Source organism: Micromys minutus (genome assembly GCF_963924665.1).
Source record: "Micromys minutus genome assembly, chromosome: 25".
Taxonomy (NCBI): Eukaryota; Metazoa; Chordata; class Mammalia; order Rodentia; family Muridae; genus Micromys; species Micromys minutus.
In genome coordinates, this window is record NC_137960.1 from 22,263,015 (window position 1) to 22,286,498 (window position 23,484).

The window sequence follows — 23,484 nt, forward strand, 5'->3', positions numbered from 1 at the left end:
TCTTTTCTCTTTCCTCTCTTCTCTCTCCCTCTCTCCCTCCCTCCCTCTCCCCCCCCCCCCCCCTCTCTCTCTCTCTCTCTCTCTCTCTCTCTCTCTCTCTCTCTCTCCCCCTGGCCCCTCCATCCCTCTCTTGTCTTTCATGCTGTGGTGTGCTGACTCTGTGCTCAGTGCTAACTCACAGTGAACCTCCCTGGACCCTCCTGTGTATGTTGAGAAGTGCCACAGAAGCTGGACAGAGTAGCTCCCGTCTGTAATCTCAGCCCTCATGGACTGAGGCAGGAAAATTGCTCCAGTCTGCTCTATTTAGTGAGTTTCAGGCTAGCCTGGGTTTAAGACTGAGCTCCTGTCTCAGTTGGGCTGTGACTGTGAGACTGATTCCCAGGACAAGGGAAGAAGTAGACAACTTGTCCAGAGGCCACTGAACTGTCCGCAGAGGTTCAAAGGGGCCTGAGACATGAAAGCTAGATGCCGAAGGTGTCTAACAGTTGGGGGAGCCTGTGAGAAGGCAGCTGGTAGCATAATACACTCAAGTAATATTTTGAGACAGGGTTTTATCTGTAGACCAGACTGGCCTTGAACTCATTATCCTCCTGTCTGGATTACAGGTGTGTGTGTGTGTGTGTGTGTGTGTGTGTGTGTGTGTGTGTGTGTGTTGGCAGAGTGGAGGTTCATGCCAGTGTGTACCACCATTCCTGGCTCCTAGGCTGCTCTCAGCCACTTCTCTGCCTCCTATTCCTCTGCCAGGGCTGGGGGACAGTTTCTGATTTTCTAGAAGGTTCCTTGGCCTGGCTTTCCTAAGGGGTCTGACTACTTGAGCAGCTTTAAGTACCTAACGTTTCCAGCACCCCCACTTCCTACCGGGACAGGCACGTGCCAATCATGGTATCACCTGCGGCTGTCCCACCTGTCTCTGGTCCGCTCTCCAGGAACAGGCACCAACGCATGTTACATGGAGGACATGAGTAACATCGACCTTGTGGAAGGGGACGAGGGAAGGATGTGTATCAACACGGAGTGGGGAGCCTTCGGGGACGATGGGGCTTTGGAGGACATCCGCACTGAGTTTGACAGAGAGCTGGACCTGGGCTCACTCAATCCCGGGAAGCAGCTGTGAGTACCAGCACCTGGCAGTCCCTGCTCACTCAGGCTCTCTCTGTACCCTGGAAGGTCAGTCCCCGCAGGGAGTCTGTCCCCCTAGATCCTAGCCACATTTCTCATGCAGTCCTAAGTTCTGGGGTATACGTGCACATCCAAAGCTCTGCCCATAAGGCTGTGAACCAAATGCTTCTGCTGTCTTGGAGTAGGTGGGTGAGTGGGCACAGAGGAGAGCCAGGCACAGAAAGCACAGGACTCTGCCCAGGCCTTTCTGTGTGTGCTTCCTTGGGGCACCCCAGCCACCCGACATCCTCAGGGGCTGCATCTCACAACAGCCACTGTGTCTGCTGTTCGGCCATGCCTCTTTAGAGCTTCAGCCTTGGCCTCAGAGCAGCTGCTGTGGTGCCAACAGGCTCACGACACAGCTGACTTTGTTATGCTCCGTACATCGTACCCTTTGCATCTCATGGTTGCCCTGACTGGGCCTGATCCCTGCCCATACTTCCTGTAACTAAGAGCTGTTACAAGCCAAAGCAGTGATACTCGTTGGACTATGGTTTTCACTTAAGTTGAACCTGAATTTCATTTGTTTGCCTTCTGTGTTTAAGATGATTGTTTTTGAAAAACTTAGTTTTTATTTGTGTGTATATATGTACACACAAATATATACACATGCACATGTGCAGGTATAAATGCAGTTGCCCACAGAGGACAGAAGATGGCATTGGATTCTCCCTTTCCCCAGAGCTGGAGTTACAGGTTGTTGTGAGCTATGTGATGTGGGGGCTGGGCACCAAGTTCAGGTCCTTTGGAAGAGCAACAAAGAGCAACCTCTCCATCCCCAGTGGTCGAAGAGGTTTTATATTGCAATGTGTAAGTCTGGTTATAACAAATAGTTCTGGACATTGTATCTTCCTTTATTTGAAGACTAAAAATTATATTATTGTTCAGCCTAGGAAACAATTAGTCTGGCCTCCTCCTGAGGTCTTCTATCCATGTCATGGTGGGCCTTCTCTGGGTTCTCTAAGTGTCATATCAGCCTTCCTGTAACAAATGCCTAAGCTAGTCAGCTTGTGAAGGTTCACCTGGCTCACAGTTTGGGAAGTTCTTCCCCTACATACTTCAAAGGCAGAAGGGTCACAGCCTTATGACCAGCTGGCTTCACTGTTTTGGGGCCTGTGGCCAGGCAACATGTTATGGTGGGTATGTGGTGGAGAAAACCATTTACCTCATGGTTGAGTGTGACACCGAGAGAGGACTGGGGTCCCACTTTCCTCTTCAAGAATATGTCCCTAATGGCAGGTAAACATTTATGGGGCCCACCTTGTAAAGGTGCTGCCACCTCCAGAATATAGGCTAAGGAGCAGGCCTTTGACAAATTGGCCTTCAGTGGACATTCCAGACTGAAAGCTTAGCACCAGGTTCTATGAGACAGAAGCTCAGTGTGGGGTTAAGAAGCACTTGACCAAGTGTTTGCTCTAGTGTCACGTGATGGTCAAGTGAGCTTAGGAAAATAGAAATCCGAAATACTGTGGTTCCTCACGGCCGAACTAGGAATGGCTCCCCAGTACAATGGCTTTGGGGAGCTCATGCGGTTTAGTCTGAGGTGTCACGTACACTGACCCCTTCATCCCATCACAGGTTTGAGAAGATGATCAGCGGCCTGTACATGGGGGAGCTGGTCAGGCTCATCTTGCTGAAGATGGCCAAAGTTGGGCTCCTGTTTGGGGGTGCAAAGTCCTCCGCTCTACATACAAAGGGCAAGATTGAAACACAGCATGTGGCTGCCATGGAGATGTAAGCTTCTGGGGTGTCGCCCTCCTTCTTGCCTCTGTGGAGGGCTGGGGCATCCCCTGCTGCCCTGACTCTGTGGAGGGCTGAGGTTGGTGGCCACAGTGTACTGAGGTGATGGAGCAGTAGTGACCAGACCTTCCTCCCTCACAAGGAGTTTCAGTCCTGGGCTTGACTTCAGACAAGCTAGAAGTCTGTGCTGTGGCTCAGTGTCACACCCTTGTGGGTCACTAGCCAGGGACTGCACTGTCAGAAAGCCACCTTCTTGCCATGATTTCCTGCCTTCTTCCTCCCTTGAATGGTGACAGTAATAATTTGGGAGTCACAAATCTCTTGGGGAATTGGAGTCAAATCCCAGATACTTATCCCGAATTGCACATTTGTGTATATTATGATGTGATAAGTATAGTATGCACATTTGTATGATATGGTTGCACCCTTGTACTCTGTGGGGTGCAGAGTTTCCGAGCCCTGCTGTAGAACCCGAGTCTTTTTCATGGGCTCCTGGCATGGCTGCCTTCAGATCTGCTGACTTGAGTCTTTACACCCAAAGCCCCACAATGGTGTGACGAAGGAACTTAGCTCAATCAGGCCAGAAACCTGCTTCCCTGCAATCAGTCTAACATGCAGAGTCCGCGTCTGCACAGAGCTTGGCAGAAGTGAACCCTGCATGGCAGTAGAACATGGGGTGCTTAGAAGTGTGGGCTCTGAAATTTAACTGCCGGAGTTCAAGCCACAGCTCCAGGTTGTAGGAGCTTTGAGCGGAGACACCCTCTGCCCCAGCTCTCTCACCCACACCTTCTTCTAAGTCCTTCCCTCAGGGTTCCTGTGAGGATCAAATGAGTTGACTTGCATGCCAGAGCCTTAGCAGGTAACTGGCATGTGGTGTGGTAGCTGCTCTATTCAGTGCTGACGCTGTCATTGGCTATACTGTGTTCTTATTAGATAGAGCACACAATCCCGAGAGCACACATCCCAGGAGATACCCACAGCATGAAGGAGTGTGGGCCTCTCACTCTTGTCCCCTGGCTAGGAGTAAAGAAGGCCTGGCCAACACAAGAGAGATCCTGATAGATTTGGGCCTGGACCCCTCTGAGTCAGACTGCGTCGCCGTCCAGCATGTGTGCACCATCGTCTCTTTCCGCTCGGCCAATCTCTGCGCGGCGGCGCTGGCAGCTATCCTGACTCGCCTCCGAGAGAACAAAAAGCTGGCCCGGCTCCGCACCACAGTGGGCATGGATGGAACCCTCTACAAAACACACCCTCAGTAAGTGCCACCGGCCAACCTGTATCCCAGTGCTGAGTCGCCCCTGGATCTGAATCCTTGTGTTCCCTCAGGTCTGTATTACATATCAGTGCAGCTGGAATTAGCTCTCTCTTACTAGGTCTAAGATTTCAAGGGAATACTGAGCAAAGTCTGCATTTACACAGCTGGCCAGGTGCTTTGGGGAATCACTCCTAGAGAGATGGACTGTCAGCGGGATGTGGTGGAGCAGACTAGTAATTACAGAACTCAGAGGGGCTGACCAGCAGCAGGTTGTGTACAGAGGGCAGAGCGATGGAGGGTTCCATCCACGGTAAGAGGCAGGAAGAAAGCAAGCTTGAGGTCAGTCTGAGCTATGCAGCGAGACCTGTCTCAAAAAAAAAAAAAAAAATCTGTTAAAGCTATTGCCTAATTAGAAAGGCCCCATACTTATATGCCTGTCTGTCCATCTGTCCATCATTCCATCCATCATTCCATCCATCCATGTGTGCATTGGTGTGTTCATTCATTCATCTCTCACGAGTCCATATGCCTATCTGCCTGCCTATCTGTGTATCTATTTATATGTCTTCCTACCTTTCTGTCTGTCATCTTTCTCTCCACTATCTAGGTATTACCCACGGCAGAGTAATTCTGAAAAGTCTGAGATACCCTGTCACTGATGGGGAAAAAAATCAGTGATGGCCGAGGTCACCAGATCCTGCTAGGAAGACATAGGGAGATGAAAATTCCTCAGGAGGATTCAGAGTGAAAGAAAGACTCGTTAGCTAACAGAGGCTGCACTGGAAGCCAGGAGAGTTCACCCTAGAGAGAGCAAATCCTTCCCAACAGCCAGAGGCTGCCTTCACATTGTTTGTTAATGCTCTCTGGGCTGAAACATCAGTACTTCCCTTAGCTTCCAAAGTGTCCTTTTGACAGTCCTAGTCCATCCGCGCACAAGCAAGGACCTCCGGGACCTGCTGCCCACTAACCCTGTGTCCCTTCCCACTGGCTAGACCCAGATGAAAAGACTGCTCGATATTTGACTGCTGCCTCTACCTTCAGGTACCCCAAACGCCTGCACAAGGTGGTGAGGAGACTGGTCCCAAACTGTGATGTCCGCTTCCTCCTGTCAGAGAGTGGAAGCAGCAAGGGGGCTGCCATGGTGACCGCAGTGGCCTCTCGGGTGCAGGCCCAGAGGAAGCAGATTGATAAGGTGCTGGCTTTGTTCCAGTTGACCCCAGAGCAACTCCTGGGTGTGCGGGACAAGATGCGGACTGAACTAGAATATGGACTGAAGAAAACAACTCACGCTTCGGCTACCGTAAAGATGCTTCCCACCTATGTCTATGGGATGCCTGATGGCACAGGTAGGTTGGTGGGTTGGTACAGGCACCTGCTCTATCAGGGTGTGCAGGGCTCCTGTCTACACTCTGCAAATGCAGTGACTGTTAGAGCCTTGAGTGAGGAGAGGCAGTTGGAAGATTCCACATGACTTGGTTAAACTGTGTGTGGGTGTCTGTATCAGTGTGTGTGTGTGTGTGTGTGTGTGTGGATGTGTGTATCTGCGTGTCTGTCTCTGTATGTGTCTGTGTGTCTCTATGTGCATATGATTGAATGTGTGTGTCTGTTTGTGTATGAGTGTATATGTGTTTGTGTGTCAGTGGGTGTATATGTCTGTATATATGTGTGTATATGAGTGTATGTGCAACTGTGTGTATGAGTGTGTATGTGTTTGTGTGTCAGTGTGTATATTTCTGTATATATGTGTGTATATGAGTGTGTCTGTGTGTCTCTGTGTATATGTGTGTTTGTGTATGTGTGTATATATATATATGCTGTGTGTATACATGTGTCTCTGTGTATTGTATATGTGTGTCTGTGAGTATATGTGCTGTGTCTATATGTGTGTATATATGTGTATATGTGTCTGTGTATGTGTGTGTGTGTCTGTGTGTGTATGTCTGTGTCTGTGTGCTGTGTGTGTGAGTGAGATAACAGGAACAGATCTCCTGCTGTGGTCATCAGAAGTCCCCATGCTGCCCACACCCTCCCTCTGGATACTTGGCTTCAGGGCCTTCAGGGCTCTGGCTGTCACTCTTCTGGGTTTGGGTACAGCCTTGCTCCTTGCTGTTTCAGCCCTGACTTTTCCAGCTCTCGGTCCTGCTGCTCTCTCTGCTCAGCTGAGGGGAGCCACTCAGCAGCAGAGTTAGTTCTCAGAGCTGTGCTACCTCTGTTGACCCTCAGGAGCTTCTGCATGCCACGCCATTCTTGGAGGTTAGAGGACAGCTTGTGGGAACTGGCTCACTCCTTCTGCTTTGTTGGTGGAATCTGAGGCTCAAACTCCGGTTGTTAGGCTCGGATGCAACGACCTTCGCCCACTTCGCCATCTTGCTGGCCTGTGCTCAGGCCTTACAGCTTGCTTTGGGTTCTGTCGTTTCATCCTACAAACCACTACCTGTTACCTAAACATGGAATATTCCTATTTCATGGATGTCATGGGCTCATAAACTTCTGAGGGTCACACACTTTGAATCTCTTAACATCAATGACCTTTTTCTGGAGCCAAAGTCCTTTGAGTTTTCAGAACAATTGTGAACAGTAAAATGAACCAGCCACTTCTTTCTCTTTTCATCTTCTGCTTCTCCCCATGTTTCTCAGATCTTCCTGAAGCAGCGGCTGCATGCTAGGCTCATTCTAGGCCCATCAATAGCGGCGAGTCCCTTTGCTTATGAATGGTGCTTAGACAGGCAGGCAAGTGGTAATGTAAATGGGAAGAAAAACAGAGATGGCTGGAATGATGTCTTCGGCAAATCTGAGAAACAGAAAGAGCAGTATGTTTGGTCAGAAGCACGTGGGTGAATGGACAGCAACGAGAAGTGTTGTGTAGACAACCAGGCTCTGATGCCGAGGGGCAGGGGTGGCGAGGGAGGTCCTGCAGTTAGGGACCTGCATAGTTTCTTGATGCAGGGCTGGAGATGCTTTTCCAGCCAGAGAACATGGCGACCAGGGAAGAGGGGACAGGAAGTGCTTATACCTGGCCAATGAGATGGCTCAAAGTGTAAAGCTGTTTCCTGTGTAAGCCTGGCAACCTGAGTTCCACCCCAGGATCACATGTGGAGGTGGAAGGAGAGAACCAACTCCACAGACTTGTCCTCTGACCTCCAAACATGTGCCATGGTATATGGGCCTCAAAGCCATATCACACACATGTGCACACAATAAAGGAAGAGCAGGCTTATGCTTATGGTGAAAGATTCCTATGGACTGTTTCAACAGGATGGAAATGCTTTCCAGAGTCCCTTGCATTCAGGTTAGCTGGCCAGGATTCCCCACTTAAGGTCCAGGTTCTGCACATTATGTTTTATACCAGAAGCTTATGCCATTGGTCAGTAAGGTCTAGAGCTGGAAGAACCTTGAAGACTCAACTTCTTCCCTCTGTAGACGTGAAAGAGGCCCAGGATGGAAGCTGCTCCTCAGAAGCAATGGGCTGTGCTTGGGTCTTGGGGAATGAGGGCTAAGAAAAGTGCTCTGGCCTAAGACAGGTTCAAGGTACCTGCTGGGACCCAAAGCTTCTTCCGTCTAGGGGGCCAGGAGCAGAGGCTCCCCTTCTTCTGGGCTTGGCCCTCTGTTCTTCCTCCAAGTGCCCAACTGGGGTCCCTGCTCAGCCTGTGTGGGTGGAATGCAGCCTCCACTCTCTCTCCCACAGAGAAAGGAAAGTTTCTTGCCCTGGATTTGGGGGGAACCAACTTCCGCGTCCTCCTGGTGAAGATCAGACGGAGGTCGGTGCGAATGTACAACAAGATCTTTGCCATCCCTCTAGAGATCATGCAGGGCACTGGTGAGGAGGTGAGTGTTAGGACCAGGGGTGGGGGTGGGGGGATGAGAGGTGGGGGGATGGGGGAAGGCTAGCCTCTGCTCCCATCAGTGTACGCCTTGCACGAGCACTGCTCTCTCCCTGCAGCTCTTTGATCACATTGTACAGTGCATCGCTGACTTTCTGGACTATATGGGCCTCAAGGGTGCCCAGCTGCCTCTAGGCTTCACATTCTCCTTCCCCTGCAGACAAACGTGCATCGACAAGGTAAGCCAGCCCTGCCAGGCACACGGCCGGCCGGAGGCTGTCCCCCCTTCCACCCCCCCGCCGGGGGTGGGGAGCATTTCAAGGTTCCTCTGGTCCGTGCTCACATTGGCTTTTGTTTTTGAGACAGGCTTCCCTGTGTTCCAGGCAGGCCTCAAATTCCATATGTAGCTAATGATCACCATGATTTTCTCATCTTCCTGCCTCCACTTTCTGTGTTCTGGGGTAGTGGGCACGCACCACGTCGTGCTGAGGATTGGACCCATGTGTACACTAGGCAAGCACTTTACTGACTGAGCCACAACACCATGCCACTGTCTGCATATCTGGGAACACGTGGTGGACTTAACCATTTAAAGGATTTTCTATTTACTGCATTTCGTTTCTCCTTATTTTGAAACCCACTAAAAGAGTTAGTTAATTCCTTGGTATCTTCAGGAGACTGGGTGCAGGGCTCCTCACAGGTATCAAAGTCCACGTTGTTCAGGTCTGTTCTACAGAACAGCATAGTGTCTGCACAGACCCTGTGTGTGTCCTCCTGAATCCAGGAAGCCATCTCCAGATCACTTCCCACAGGATAATTGGCAAGCCGGTGTCAGGAAAGGATGATAAGGGTCTGGGTACATCCGGACAGCTGCAATCATCTTATGGAGGGGTGTGAGAAGGTAATGACCAGCGAAGGCCAAACTGGGCAATATATATATATATATGCTCTGAACAGCACATGTGATCAGGGAGATGCCAAAGTTATAGGGTTTTTATTGATGAAAGAAAGCCATTGGGCTGGAGAGATGGCTCAGCAGTTAAGAGCACTGACTGTTCTTCCAGAGGTCCTAAGTTCAAATCCCAGCAACCACATGGTGGCTCACAACCATCTGTAATAAGATCCGATGCCCTATTCCGGTGTGTCCGAAGACAGCGACAGTGTACTCATAGATAATAAATGAATGAATCTTTAAAAAAAGCCATCCATGTAACCTAAGAAATGCATTTCTCAACCTGTTCTAGTGGCACATGCTTGTGACACAACAGTGTATGAGAGACGGAGGCAGGAGAATCAAAAGTTGAGGGCCGTCTTTGGCTGTGTAGGGAGTTCATCGTCAGCCTGGGTTACGTGATATCTTGCCCTTCACCAGTAATGGTGGTGATGATGATGATGATGAGGAGGAGGAGGCTGGATACACCCACAGCATCCCCAGAGCTACTTTTGTGCCAGACACTGCTTTGTGCTCTTCATGAGCTTTACCCAGCTTGGGGTTGGGGGAAGAACCAGACAACCACAGACCGTGAGGCAACTTGTCAGGCTTCTCATTTATTGGTTGTGTGACCTTGGGTACGTTCTTTACCCTCTCTGTAGTTGGGTTTCCTCGTTTTTATAAATGAGGCTGGGGCTGGAGAGATGAGCCCACAGTTCATAGCATTTACTGTTCTCACAAAGGAATCAGGTTCAGTTCCCAGCATGGTGGCTCAAGATCATCTGGAATTCCAGTCCCAGGGCATGTGATACCCTCTTCTGAAATTGACACCTGCACACACGGTGCACATAAACTCACACGGGTGCATGTAGTGAGTGTATATATGTGTGTATATGCATGCACATACATATAGGCTTAAAAGCAAATACTTCTTTATAAATTTCTGCTTGCTTTGTAGGTGTGTCTGTGGGTTTCTAAATTTCTGTGGAACTATATGTGACTGTTCTGCTCAGTGACAGGATGTGGCAGATCCACATTACCAGTCTAGGAGGCTCTCCATCATGTGTCACTAAGCAAGGAAAACAACTGGTGGTAATTTACACAAAACATAAATGTGCTCATTTCAAAATACAAGCAGGCAGAGAAGAAGGGTTTAGAGGGGTTTTCCTTGGACTCAAAGTAGCCATTGCTTTTCAGGGGATGAAGAGTTATGGGGGTGGGATTATTTTTGTCAGTAACATTTTAATTTGCTTCTTTGTTTTTGTTTTTTAAACTAATGCACTCACACTACTGCTGCCATTAAGAATAACCAGACTAAGCCTGGCAGTGGCAGCGCTCGCCTTTAATCCCTCTGGGGGTGGAGGGAGGCAGACCTCTGAGTCCAAAGCTAGCCTGCTCTACAGAGTGAATTCCAGGACAGCCAAAGCTACACAGAGAAACCATGTCTCAAAAAACAAAACAGACCAAAACAAAAGAATAAATAGACTAGTGGACATGGTGGTGGATGCCTTTAGTCCCAGCACTTGACAGAAGCAGGCAGATCTCTGTGAGTTCGAGGACAGCCTGGGCTACATAGAGAGAGAGCTCCAGGACAGCCAGGGCTACATAGAGAAACTGCCTCAAAAAAAAAAAAAAAAACAAAACAAAATGAAACAAAAAACTAGACCGTGTGGACTAGATCCCTGCACTGCTGTTGTGGGTCCAAATGATGGATGGGTGCAAACACATAACACCTCCGATCCAAGCCAGTGACATTCCAGGACTGTCCTGATTCTAGGCAGAGGAGGCTGGCGAAGAGGGCAAGAAACTGGGAGCAAAGCTACTAATGATCAGTCACAGGGGAAAAGAAAGGAAAACATTATGTCTGTGTAACTACAGTATGTATATGCATATAATATATAATGTATATGCAATGTATATGTGTATGTATGTATATGTATGTACATGTATGTACATATACACATCTACAGATACATATACATACATACATATGTTCCAGCTGGGAGTGTGTGTTGAGGAGTGTGGATGCCTAGTGGCTGAGAGCCTCAGGGCTAGGCAGTGTCTAGCCAAGGATTCTATGGGCATCTTTCCTGGCCCAGCATCCTAACTCTGCCAATTGCTCCCACTTCCAACTTTCTAGGCTGGAGCACTGGCTAGAATCAACCCATGACCAAGCTAATAGCTTCTAAACATTAAAATACTACCATGAGCATTAAGTGTATTGATTTTAGAAAATATAGAAAAATGAAAGTGTACTTCTTGGGCAGACATTGTTATAGGACCTTTTCTAGGCTGAGTAATTTTTAAAAAATATTTATTTTATTTATATGAGTACACTATATTGTCTTCAGACACACCAGAAGAGAGATCAGATCCCATTACATATGGTTGTGAGCCACCACCTGGTTGCTGGGAATTGAACTCAGACCTCTGGAAAAAGAATCGGTGCTCTTAACCAGCAAGCCATTTCTACAGTCCTGTATCTACGTCATGTTAAAAATAAAGTGGACCTGCACTGGACACTGGTATCACACGTCTTTAATCCCAGTATTTGGGAGGCAGAAGCAGGTGACTCTCTCTGAGTTCCAGGCCATGCTAGTCTATAGAGTGAGTTCCAGGATATCCAAGGCTATACAGAGAAAGCCTGTCTTGAAAAAAACAAATGAACCAAAACCAAAACAACACAAAACATAAAAAGAAGTGGGCTTTACTGTGTGTTAATGGCTTTCATTTAAAAAATGTGACGAACACAGTTTTCCAATGCTTCCTGTTTCTTGACAGTGTGGTGGTTCTGGTTTGTAACTGCATTACTGATCATGCATAAGACAGCACATCTTCTTGATACTGCTACTGGGGGAGAGGGTAGCTCATTGTATGTATACACATATACATTCTCTATGTAATGGTGCTGAGTCTGATATTTTCTAATTCTACCCTTTGAGAATACCTCTGCCTGTCATGGACTGCATTAGCAATGGGATGCTCTGACCCCAGACTTTGATCCTGTGTAGCGTGACAGGAACACACCTGAGTCTTGAAAAACATGCAGAGCTGTGGAGAGCCCTTTTGGCAGGAGCCATGTTGGAATGGTGAAGGTAGAAGCAGCCCAAGAACATACATGTTCTACCAGTGACCAGATTCGATACCTTGTGCCTATCGGAACTGAGGTGCTCTGTCATTCCGAGAATGGCTGCCCAAGTGATGTCCTCCCCGCTTTGTTTCAGGGAACTCTAGTAGGATGGACCAAAGGCTTCAAGGCCACTGACTGTGAAGGGGAGGATGTGGTGGACATGCTCAGAGAAGCCATCAAGAGGAGAAACGTAGGTTATGGTGGGAAGGCTCATGTTGGACCTGTCCTCTTCCCCTTTCCTGCCATGATTTGCCCAGGATATGGGACACGTCCTCAGTTTGCCTTGGGCCTCGGTGCCCCGGCACATTCTGCTTCAGGATAGCTGCTTGCTTCCTTTGCAGGAGTTTGACCTGGACATAGTTGCAATCGTGAATGACACCGTGGGGACCATGATGACCTGTGGCTATGAGGACCCCAGGTGTGAGATTGGCTTGATTGCAGGTACGTGGTCAGGCATAGTGCCCCAGACAGTGGCCTGGTCCTCTCGGACTCTCCTGGGCTCGATGCCCTATTGCCAGGATTCAATTCAGTCTGAAGGCCTAGGTTGGCTTGTTCCCAAGCTCTTTCTCACCAAGGCTGTTAGCCAAGGCCCTTCTTTCCATTGAGGAAGGAGAGGGTACACTAAGAAGGAGTTTTTCTTTTCTTCATTTTTTCCCATCATGGTTTAGACATTTCCACAGATGTATATTGTGGTTCCCGTTCTCTGCTTCTTCCTAGTGGTATCCAGGCACTGAACAGGGCAGGCTCGAGTGGAGCTGAGTTCTGAGGTCCACAGGTTCTTTTGGTGTGTCTGGGCTCTGGTACACACTAGGCAGTAAAGGAGGAAGCCAAGTCAGAAACACGTGGGTCAGCAGGACCTGGGTCTGGCAGGGAATGCTGGGGAGAGAGGAGGTTTCCTCTGGAGATCTCAGTGTCACATACGTTCGACCCTCTCAAATGGTATTCAAAGAAACAGCTTGTGCACATACTTTATCCAGGGTGAGCCAAGGGTTATATAGTTTGGGGAAGGGGGTGAGAATCTCCACGGAGGGTAAAGGTCATTGTCTGAAGGCTAAGGTGCTGAGATGCCTCACTAGCACAGAGAAGCATCCCAGGAGTCTCAGGTACAGGACTGCATGGCGTTCCTCAGGTAATCTGTGTGGACTCAGGGATTCCCCCAGAGAAGAGGAAGCCCTGCTAACAAAAGGAGTCTGCCATTTTGTACTGAGCTCAGGGCTGTGCAGTAATGTCAGACCTCAACCTCAGTAGCAGGAGTTCCCGAGAATATATGATGTGTTGTAATTATGGTCACCTCCCGTTACTGTGTCTCCCCTTGCTCACACTCCCGTCTTTCAACTTATGGTTCAGGGACTAGGTGTTGTGGAAGGAAGGCGGCCACTGTTGGACGTGGTGGATTGGGGCTGAGGGGCTGGGTTCAGACTCTGGCCCTGCTGCTGCTGCTGGGGATGATGATGATAGCGGGGTACTGATGATGATAGGCAAGATGGGCATGATAATAATGGTAACGAGGATGATGAGGCTACTGCTTGGAGGATGCTGAGGCTGGGGGTGATGATGATAGGAGGGATGGAGATGCTGCTGCTGATTGTAGTGATGGCGACTCTGACGACTCTGGATATGATTGATGGGGTGATAGGGAAGATGATGATGAGGATAGATATGCTGCTGCTGCTGAGGATGGCAAGAACCATTCACTGGCTACTTAAACAGGTAGAGAGAATCCACAAATGTTGCCTTATTTTTTTTCTTTTTAACAATTCCATAGGGCGCATAGAAAGCTGGAATCCCGCCCAGCTCTGTCTTGGATCTCTGCCTCTCTGAGACCTAGTGTCATCTTTGAGGACTGAAGTCCCTTCGTGATTCCTTTCAGGGACAGGAAGCAATGTGTGCTACATGGAGGAAATGAGGAACATTGAGCTGGTGGACGGGGACGAAGGCCGGATGTGCATCAACACGGAGTGGGGTGGGTTTGGCGACAACGGCTGCATAGATGACATCCGCACCCAGTACGACAAGGAGGTGGATGAGGGCTCCCTGAATGCCGGCAAGCAGAGGTGAGCAGGCCAGGTGGGGTGTGTGTGCGATGTGTGTGTCACGTGTGAAGGGAATGCATGTAGATGTGATCCCGTGGGCTTTTCTTCAACCCCCTTCCTTCCAAGTAATGACGGGGCGGCTCTCTGCCTGCTCTGTTTCCCTTTAGCTCCCAAATAAATGACACAGAGGGAGACCTAATCAATTTATTAACAAGCTGTATGCTGGGAAGAGGTTACTTATCCTAACCTCATTGGCTGCTTACTTCTCAGCATTATGGTCCTTTACCTGCACCGAGTCTTCCCTGTCCGGCTCTGTTCCTGTTCTCATGACGACTCACTTGGTGATCTCATGGTGGTCCTCCTGGTCCATTGCTTTCTCCTCCTCCTCCTCACCGTTACTCTTTCATCAGGACCTCATGACGAATCTCCCTGCTCTGTTTTCTCCTCTTCCTCCTTCTCTCCTCTCGTTTTGCTTGGAACCCCTGACCGGCGTCAGAGGTCCCGCCCTACGCTCTCCTGCCCAGCTATAGACTGAATAAGCTCTTTATTAACCAAGCAGAGGTGGAAAAGAATTTTTACACATCACTGGAACAGAAGATGCTCTAAATAAGAGGCCAGTGCTAATGTCAGGACTGCCATGAGCTCTCTGGGCACAGCAATCAGCAACTGAATACACAGTGCACAGCACCATGCCCTAGCAGAAGCCGTTTGCCAAACCCAGGGAGCAGGTCTGTTCTGAAGTGCCAACCTGGCGGCTTTGTCATTACGCCTCGATACCTGGTGCCAGAACAGGGAATAAGAGAAAGACACCTTGATGTTTCTGACAGGAGAGGGAGGGGTTCCTTTTCTAATTACCGGAAGGTACTTTGAGGGCTCCTGGAAGCCAGCCAGAAGCTGTCGGAGTGTCTGCTTGCAGAGCAGGGGTGTGGTGACCTAGTGGGCTGTAACATGGGTTTTACTAGGTTCCCTTTAACAGGTCCTTGGCCTGTTAACGTCATTGAATTTTAAGGGGGTGGGAAATCGGCCCCCAGGACAGATGGGAAGGCTGACCTCAACATGGTATCACTTCTTGTCATGGCCCTTGTGAGGTGTACTGCAATTACTCACGACTGAAAAGACAGAAAACAATGAACGGCTTCTAGATGCTTCATAGGAGGTTTCCACCTGCGTACTGGTGCACACCGGAAGAGGGCTAGACTGAGGTGAAGCTGGTGTATGAGGCCTCAGCAGTGAGTCTGGGCCCTTCCCCTGAAACAGGGTTAGGGAAGTTTTCTGCAAATGGCCAGAGAGTGGCTTAGATCTCATGAGACATGTCCCAGTTAAGCTTGGGTTTATAATATATAAACCGAGGGGAAGCAGAGATTTATCACAATGGCAGACAAGCAAGTAGAGGTTGAACTGTCGGAAATGTGCTAAGACCGAGTTCAAGAACACGTTGGGGACTGCTGAGCTGAGAACATTGTCTAGGCAGAGGCTTGAACAAGGACCTGATGGGCATTGCCGGTCCTTCACCCTCTTTGACTGGCAGGGGAGCTGCTGAGGCCGTGGCTCAGTCTAGAGTTCTGGGGCTGCATGCACAAAGCCTGGGCTCCGTTCTCATTCCTGCATTAGAAAGGGCTTGAGGACCTTATCTCTGAATGCTTCAGACTCTTCTCACAGGAAATTTCTGGGACTTAGTTCTGCGTCTACCTGCCGTGGCTCATATTTCCAGACTGAGAGTTTAATGGATCAGACCTGGACTTTTGGTTGAATTGAGAACGTGATGGATCCAGGGGTGAGGGGTATGGGGAGGTTTTTATTGTAGATATGAGGGGAGAACAACCAGAGACATCTAGAAGAGTCCAAAGCAGGGAGAGAAAGTAATGGAGAGTGAACTAGGCCATGAGAGGAGAGGAAAGAGAGGAGAGTGAGAGGGGACGAAAAGAGAGAGCAAAGACCAAAACAGAGGGCCAAGAGAGGGGACCCAGAGCTAGGAGCAGAGGACCAAAAAAGTGTGTAGACAAAAATGGCTGGATTATGTAGGAATGAGAAGCTGGGAAAGGGAAATCACGTGCTGGAGAGGTCTATGGGAAGGGGGCTGGTGAGCAGAGCTGTGACAGGCCAGGAGGCCAGCACATGCTTTGGTATAGGAGTAGGCATCGCGGTTAGCCTTCTGTAATGCTGTTTTGCAGTGTTTTCCTGCTGGATCCTAGGACAGCTGTGGGTGTGAGGCCAGCATTGAGATGACAGTGGCCTTGTGTTTCCATTCACCTCAGACTGGCAGGAGTCCAGCTCCTACCCAGACCCCCAGCACAGCACAGAGGCAGGGGGATTGCACTCCTGTGCACTGAGCCTTCCCAGTGCTGGCTGCTTCCTAAGCCCCTTCCACTCTCGCTGCATATCTTTATGGAGCGTGGTGGGAAGGGAAAAATTATAATATTTCTAAAGTTTAATCTCGTTCTTTTTTTTTTTTAACTTTTATTTATATATATAAGTACATTGTCACTGTCTTCGGACACACCAGAAGAGGGGAGGGTACCAGATCTCATTACAGATGGTTGTGAGCCACCATGTGGTTTCTGGGAATTGAACTCAGGACCTCTGGAAGAACAGCCAGTGCTCTTAACCACTGAGCCATCTCTCCAGCCTGAAATATGATAATTTACTTTTGAATATTAGTAGCTTGTTGTAATTACTGGTGGTCAGATGTCTTCAAAGGCAAAGCTGATGTCCTGCTGTTAAGGTAAAACCAAAACCCAGGTGGAGGAGATCTTTAGCATCTCCTAAGGTAGCACAGGGCCGGGAGAGAGTTGGCTCTGGAGCCAGGCAAGAGTGACTCCTGCCTTTTGCCTCCTTAGACTCCTGCTTTGCTCTCAGTTTACAGACTTACAGTAGGGGCTCATGCCACGTGATGGGATGTGGGAAGCTGGGCTTGGCTCCCAGGCGGCTCTGAGGCCTACCTCTCTCATTCCACCCTGTTCTCTGTCTTATATTTGTTTGACAACTGCAGGGAGAGCCTCCCAGGCCACTGTGAACCATGAACTTCGACTGCCAGTGGCTTGCTTTTTTGCTCTCACTGATGTTTTATCCCTCTTCCCCAAACAGATACGAGAAAATGACCAGTGGGATGTACCTGGGAGAGATAGTGAGGCGGATCCTGATCGACCTCACCCGGCAGGGGCTCCTCTTCCGAGGGCAGATTTCAGAGCGACTCCGGACCAGGGGTATCTTTGAAACCAAATTCCTGTCCCAGATCGAAAGGTGATGTATGACCAAACTTACTTGCTTTGTGCAAGATCCTGGGGAAGGTGGATGGCTGTCGTTCCTCACAAGGGGTGGGAGGATTTGAGATTGGAAAATGAAAGCAAGACTGGGGCTGGGCTCAGTTGGTCGGGTGCTTGCCTAGCATGTGTGAAGCCCTGAGTTCGATCCCTGGCATCTTCATAAAGCAGCTAGCTACCTTAGTACTCAGGAAGTGGAGGCAGGAGGGCCAAGATCAGTGCTGGTTCCATGGGGGAATCTGAAGCTATCCTGGATGTGAAACCCTGGAGAGAGAAACGGAGAGAGTGGGTAGGAAGACTCCAGTAGCCGTGGAGTTTGCCCACGGCCACTCCACTGTCCGTTGCCTGCATCCGATTCCAGCCCAGAGGACAGCATCGGGCCTGGGGATAGATTAGCCCAGGTCATTAACTGAAAGGACTGGGCTCCCTAAACCAGAAGGATAGATAGCACAGAAGTTAATTTAGGCTAAAAGTTATCCCTCCTCTATTTTGAAAAGTTGGTATATCTATAATAAAGAAATATCTGGAAAAGAAAAATCCCCCACATGTTTATTGCCAAATGCAGCTGCTTTGACTTTGTGTATTTTGTCCCCTCTTGAGTTCTTCAATGTATGCAAGCTGATTTGATACACACCATCATATTACATGTATTTTACATATTATTCATTCAGTGTTTAGTCATAGAATTTTTCACTTACCATGCTAGGTTGTTTGTTTGTTTTTAGACAGGGTCTGATATAGCCCAGGTGGCCTCAAAGTTGCATTTTGGCTGAGGCCTGCCTCTGCCTCCCGAGTGCTGGGGTTCCAGTGTTTGCACGGTGCCTGGCTTCTGTTTCTTGTTTTACTTTTATTATGGAAGATTTTAAACCTCTTCGAAAGTAAGACAATGCTGAAACAGACCCAGTGTTCCAAGGGCTGTTCCTCACAAAGGTCAGCTCCTCACCAAACCGTTTGTCCCACTGGCTCGGCCTCTGGCCAGGTTAATTTGGAATGCAGCCTGCACCTGATGTCAGCTCATTTATAAATATTTCAAGATGCAGCTCTAAAATAGAAGCTCTCTTAAAAACTCATAACCAACCATTATCACACCCAAACAGCTCATGTCAACGCTGATGTCAGATACACCTTCTTTGAGTTGTCTCTTGAAACACAGCAGTTCTGTTGATTGGAACACGTCAGTAGGCAAACAGGGCCCTTACTCGATAGGCGTGCTCTCTCTTCCCTGTTTCCCCTAACTGCACAGTTGTTGAGAAAACCGTATTTCATCCTTCGACCTTCCTGTATCCCAGACTTGGATGATTATTAGAGCATCCAGTTCTCTCGGATCTCCTGGAAATCTTACATTCACCCTGGGTCCCTGATCAGATTCATGTTGAATTTCCATCTGTCTGTCCTTTTTCTACATTGTCACTTCTCATCAATGTGTATGGCGACAACCTCACGCTGCCGGCATTGATTAGTTAGAATATTTCTTGAAAGCAGACTTTCCTTTATCAGCTCACTTGCATAATGATGATAATAGTATAATGAAATACAGCATAAAACTTTCGTGTTACTATACTATAATTTACTAAACTTCCCCTTAGTATGCGATGCCAAGGTTATAATTTATGAGTTTCTGTTATTCTGAGAAACACCATAATAGTTACTCCTTTTTACACACAATTGTTTGCATCTTCTGAATTATTTACTTAGGAGTAGAAGCATCTGACAAGTAGAGTACTTCTCTGGGGGCGCACTGCTTTTTTTTGGAAAATGGCTTCTAAGGCTGGAGATGTGGCTCAGTGGATATGCTTCCCTGGCATGCACAAAGCCCATGGTTCAAATTCCCAGCACAGCACCAACCTGGTCGGGTGGTAGATGTGTGTAACCTTAATACAAGGAGACAAAGAGAAGTTTAAAGTCATCTTTGGTCATATAATAAGTTCTAGGCCAGCCTGGGATATATGAGACCATGTCCAAAAATAAATAAATAAATAATAAATTAATTAATATGTTTTACATTTCCACTACCACCAGTTATGTAGATATGCTGGTTCATCCCAATCTGTGCTCAATCACTGAACTTTATTAGTCTTTCTGATTAGATGGTTTTGAGTGAAAAAGCTATCCTGGGGTCAGTAATGGGTGTAAAGAAAGACATAGCTCTTACCTAAGCCTCTGGGAGGCAGAAACAGGAGGATTTCTTTGGGTTACACAGGGAGTACCAAGTAATCCAGGACTTCATAACAAGACTTTATTTTAAAAATACAACAACAGAAAACAAATACATCAGTGCGCTCACTTTACCAGTGAAGTCAGAGCGCTCACAAAGGAGCTCCTGTAGCATTCTCCCTGTCTGTAGAGCTGGCTATAGAAGGTAGAGTCACTGTAAAATCAGGGCCTAGAAAGACAGGGTTCAGGAGTTAAGAGCAGTGTCTGTTCTTACGGAGTAATTGGGTTTGATTCCCAGCATCTTAGTGGCCTCTCACAACTGCCTGTAACCCCAGTTCCAGGGGATCTGGTGCCCTCTGCTGGTCTCTGCAGGTGAAAGTCACTCACACAGTGCAAGCAAGGCACTCATACGCATTCAACAAAAATAACTCTTTTAAAAGAAGAGGAGGGAGGGGGAGGAGGAAGGGAGGAAGAGGGTGGAAGGAGGGGGAGGAGGAGGAATCCCCAGCGGGGTGGCATGCTAAGGGTCAGGTGTACCGGGTGAGATCTCTGAGAACAGCTCCTCCTTCAGTCAGCCTGACTTGCCTGTGCCTGTGTTCTGTGTCCTCTCAGCTCAAAGAAATCATTTCTAGAGGCCAAGTATGGTGGGCACTTGTATCTCAGCACTCAGCTGAGGCAGGAGACTCAGAGTTTGAGGGAAGTCTGGGCTTCAAAGGAAGATCCTGGACAGAGGGACAGAGGGGAGACAGGTGGGGTCAGAGTTTGCTTTCTCTGTTGGTACAGTGCTGGCCCAGCCCTCAGCAATCTCTATTCTCTCTGTGTCTTGACCACTTGTGTGTCCCTGGGTTAATGGTTCCCATCCTTCAAGGTCTCATCATGTGCCATATATTTTCTTGTTGTTGTTGTTTAAAGATTTATTTATTTTACGTATGTGAGTACACTGCTAGTGTCTTCAGACAGAAGAGGGCATCAGATCCTATGATATATGGCCATGAGCCACCATGTGGTTTCCAGGAATTGAACCCAGGACCTCTGGAAGAACTCCTAACCTCAGAGCCATCTCCTCAGCCCACCCCTTGTGCATTTCTTTAGTCACTTGGTCATTGAAGATCCCAGCCCTATGCAGCTTACTGCTAAGAAGATGGTTTTGTCTTCAAAGAGCATGTATCTTGCTGGGTTGACAGCACATACCTCTAACCCCAGCACTGGGGAAGTAGAGGCAGGAAGATTATCGTGACTCTGAGACTTGCCTGCAGAGTGAAAGCTCAGCCAAAATACATAGCAAGAAACAAAACCCAAAACAATAGAAATAGAAGGAAATTGGCTTCCAGGACGTGGAGAGAGTACCATGGGAGGAGTGCTAAGTTGCTGTGAGACTTTTGTTTAAAAGGCTATCCCTTGTACCTTGACCCTCAGACTCCTGAGAAATGAGCATCTGCTATGTTGGCCACTGACCCGGATCTTAGCTCCTAGTAATGTAGGCAAGAGTGTGCTCTTAAATCTTGCTGTTTAAGGGCAATAGGACTTCCTAGGGTGGGGGACTTTTCCTATGTCTCTGACATTCTGTACCCCCAGGCATCGACAGGGCTCTTCAGGATTAGGCACAGCCAGTCAAAAATACTCCGGCTCACAGGAAACAGGTCCAGGTTTTGGAAGCAGCCGCTAATGGTCTGGCCTGCTTGTCCACAGTGACCGGCTGGCCCTCCTGCAGGTCAGGAGGATCCTGCAGCAGCTGGGCCTGGACAGCACATGTGAGGACAGCATCGTGGTGAAGGAGGTGTGCGGGGCTGTGTCTCGGAGGGCTGCCCAGATGTGTGGTGCCGGTATGGCTGCCATCGTGGAGAAGAGGAGAGAAGACCAGGGCCTCCAGCACTTCAAGGTCACCGTAGGAGTAGACGGCACATTGTATAAGCTGCACCCACAGTGAGTCCCTGAGACGGGCAAGGGAACGGGGACAAAGGGCAGGCAGGTGGGTGGCCCCAGCTGGACCCACACAAACTCTTCATCCATCTTCACAATGGGAAGATGTTACTCCACGGGGATGGTAACTGTGTGTAGTACAGCTCACTGCTGCTGAGGCTGATGCAAGGGCTGGTACTCCTGCTTCCTGCTTGTCCATGTGAGGCTAGGAGTCAGCCTTTAAACTCTAGCTAGGTCAACAGCAGTAAGCTCTGCCCCTCAGGGTATGATGCATGGAGATTAAATGGGCACCACCCAGCAGAAGCCAGGGGGCATGGGACCAGTTTTTGCCAGCTTTGAGTTTCAGCTCTTTTTCTATAGAATGGCAACCAACCAAACAACAACAAATTCATAGCCCTCATAGGGAGTTATGAGGCTTAGATTTAATCTTAAGTAATGAAAGCTATTGTTTTTTGGGGGTGGGAGGGAGGGTGGAGACAGACTTTCTCTGTGTAGCATTGGCTGTCCTGGAGATCACTTTGTAGACTACTAGGCTGGCCTCAAACTCACAGAGATCTACCTGCCCCTGCCTCCTGAGTGCTGGGATTAATGTACCACCACACCCAGCAGAAGCTATTACTTTGTTCAATATTTCCCATCTTCCTTTGGTGACAAGGAGATGTGGAAGAAGATTTTAAAATTCCTGTAGTGCTGACCTCTGCCTTATAGCTTTTCTTTGTTCCTTGGGTGACACACATTTTGGGGTTTGGTTTCTATAAATATAGCCTTTTAAATATCTTTACATTTATTTTGTATAAACATACATATGTATATATGTGAATCTGTGTATAATATGTGGATACATAGGCATTAGCTCTCTTCTATCAGCTCATGGGACCTGCTCGGGAATCGAACTCAGGTCATCAGGCCTGGTGGCAAGCACCTCTGAGCCGTCTCCCCAGCTCCAAATCTCTTTATTGAGCTAAGAATCGAACAAAGGCTAGAGAGAAACCATAGGTGCAGTGGTGGCACATGCCTATGATCCCAGCACTTGAGAGGCAGGGGCAGAGGCAGGCAGATCTCTTAAGTTCGAGGCCAGCCTGGTCTACAGCGTGAGCTCCAGGACAGCCAGAGCTACACAGAGAAACCATGTCTAGTAAAATGAAGACAAAACAAAAGGTGCTGACAACCAGTTTGATGGAGCCCTCCCACCCCCCCAAAAAAGCCCTAAAACTAGGAATGGAGTCTCCTTAGATTGGTCCTGTGGAAAATCCACAGGACTTGATCACCATGATAGAGTCTATCTACTACAAGGGCTGATGTCCCATCTTTGTCCCAGCTTCTCCCGGATACTGCAGGAGACGGTGAAAGAACTGGCCCCTCAGTGCGATGTGACGTTCATGTTATCAGAAGATGGCAGCGGGAAGGGAGCGGCTCTGATCACGGCTGTAGCCAAGAGGTTACAGCAACCGCAGAAGGACAACTAGGTGGCCCACCCCTGATGACCAGGGACCACCAGACAACCTCCTGGCCGACCTTCCTCTCTCAGGACTCACAGCATCCTGGTGCTGCCTCGCCAGTGTCACTCGGCAACACCTCCATTTGTCATATTTTGACCAAAGATGGACTGACTTTCAAAATCAAAGGATCTGGCCCAAAAGATGTCCTTTTGGCAAATCTTTCACTATGAGCGTTGAATATTATCAGGTTTTGGGGTTGCTGGAACGTCCCTTTCTAGGCATTAAGCTACCTCTGGTGGGAGATTGGGCCTGAACCCTTGAGAGGGAGAAAGGCTTAGTAAACTGGGAGATCTAGTTTAACATGACCTCAGTTGTCACGTTGGCTTTATAGGCACTGGGATGGGGTGGGGGTGGGGGAACAAGGCTTTGGCACCTGCATCTCCCAGTGTGGAGGAGCCCACTGCCCTGGAGCCAGGAGGAATTTCACCTACTCAGGGCACTCTGTGAGCACCTGGGGTGTCGTTTCCCATGTGTATATTGGGGGTGGGACACCATTCAAGGCACTGTGTTTCATTCCTGTGATGCAGAAGGTGTCGCTGCTGCCTGTATTTGTTTCAAGGACTGTTAGGAATATGAACACGGT

General features: G+C 48.7%; 1 protein-coding gene across 1 annotated transcript in view; it reads left to right on the forward strand.

The window, feature by feature from the left end:
* The window catches only part of HKDC1 (hexokinase domain containing 1), a gene marked incomplete at its 5' end in the record, with an annotated part of 37,028 nt that extends 13,922 nt beyond the window's left edge, over nt 1–23,106 (forward strand). The window contains 12 exons of the mRNA XM_080938196.1: nt 927–1,110; nt 2,737–2,892; nt 3,920–4,153; nt 5,195–5,499; nt 7,839–7,978; nt 8,094–8,213; nt 12,130–12,225; nt 12,377–12,476; nt 13,906–14,089; nt 17,153–17,308; nt 21,172–21,405; nt 22,721–23,106. Of these exons, the coding sequence (XP_080794322.1) occupies nt 927–1,110; nt 2,737–2,892; nt 3,920–4,153; nt 5,195–5,499; nt 7,839–7,978; nt 8,094–8,213; nt 12,130–12,225; nt 12,377–12,476; nt 13,906–14,089; nt 17,153–17,308; nt 21,172–21,405; nt 22,721–22,868 (2,057 nt within the window). The 3' untranslated portion in view covers nt 22,869–23,106. The remainder of the gene's footprint in view (nt 1–926; nt 1,111–2,736; nt 2,893–3,919; nt 4,154–5,194; nt 5,500–7,838; nt 7,979–8,093; nt 8,214–12,129; nt 12,226–12,376; nt 12,477–13,905; nt 14,090–17,152; nt 17,309–21,171; nt 21,406–22,720) is intronic.
* Between the last annotated feature and the right edge of the window lie 378 nt (nt 23,107–23,484).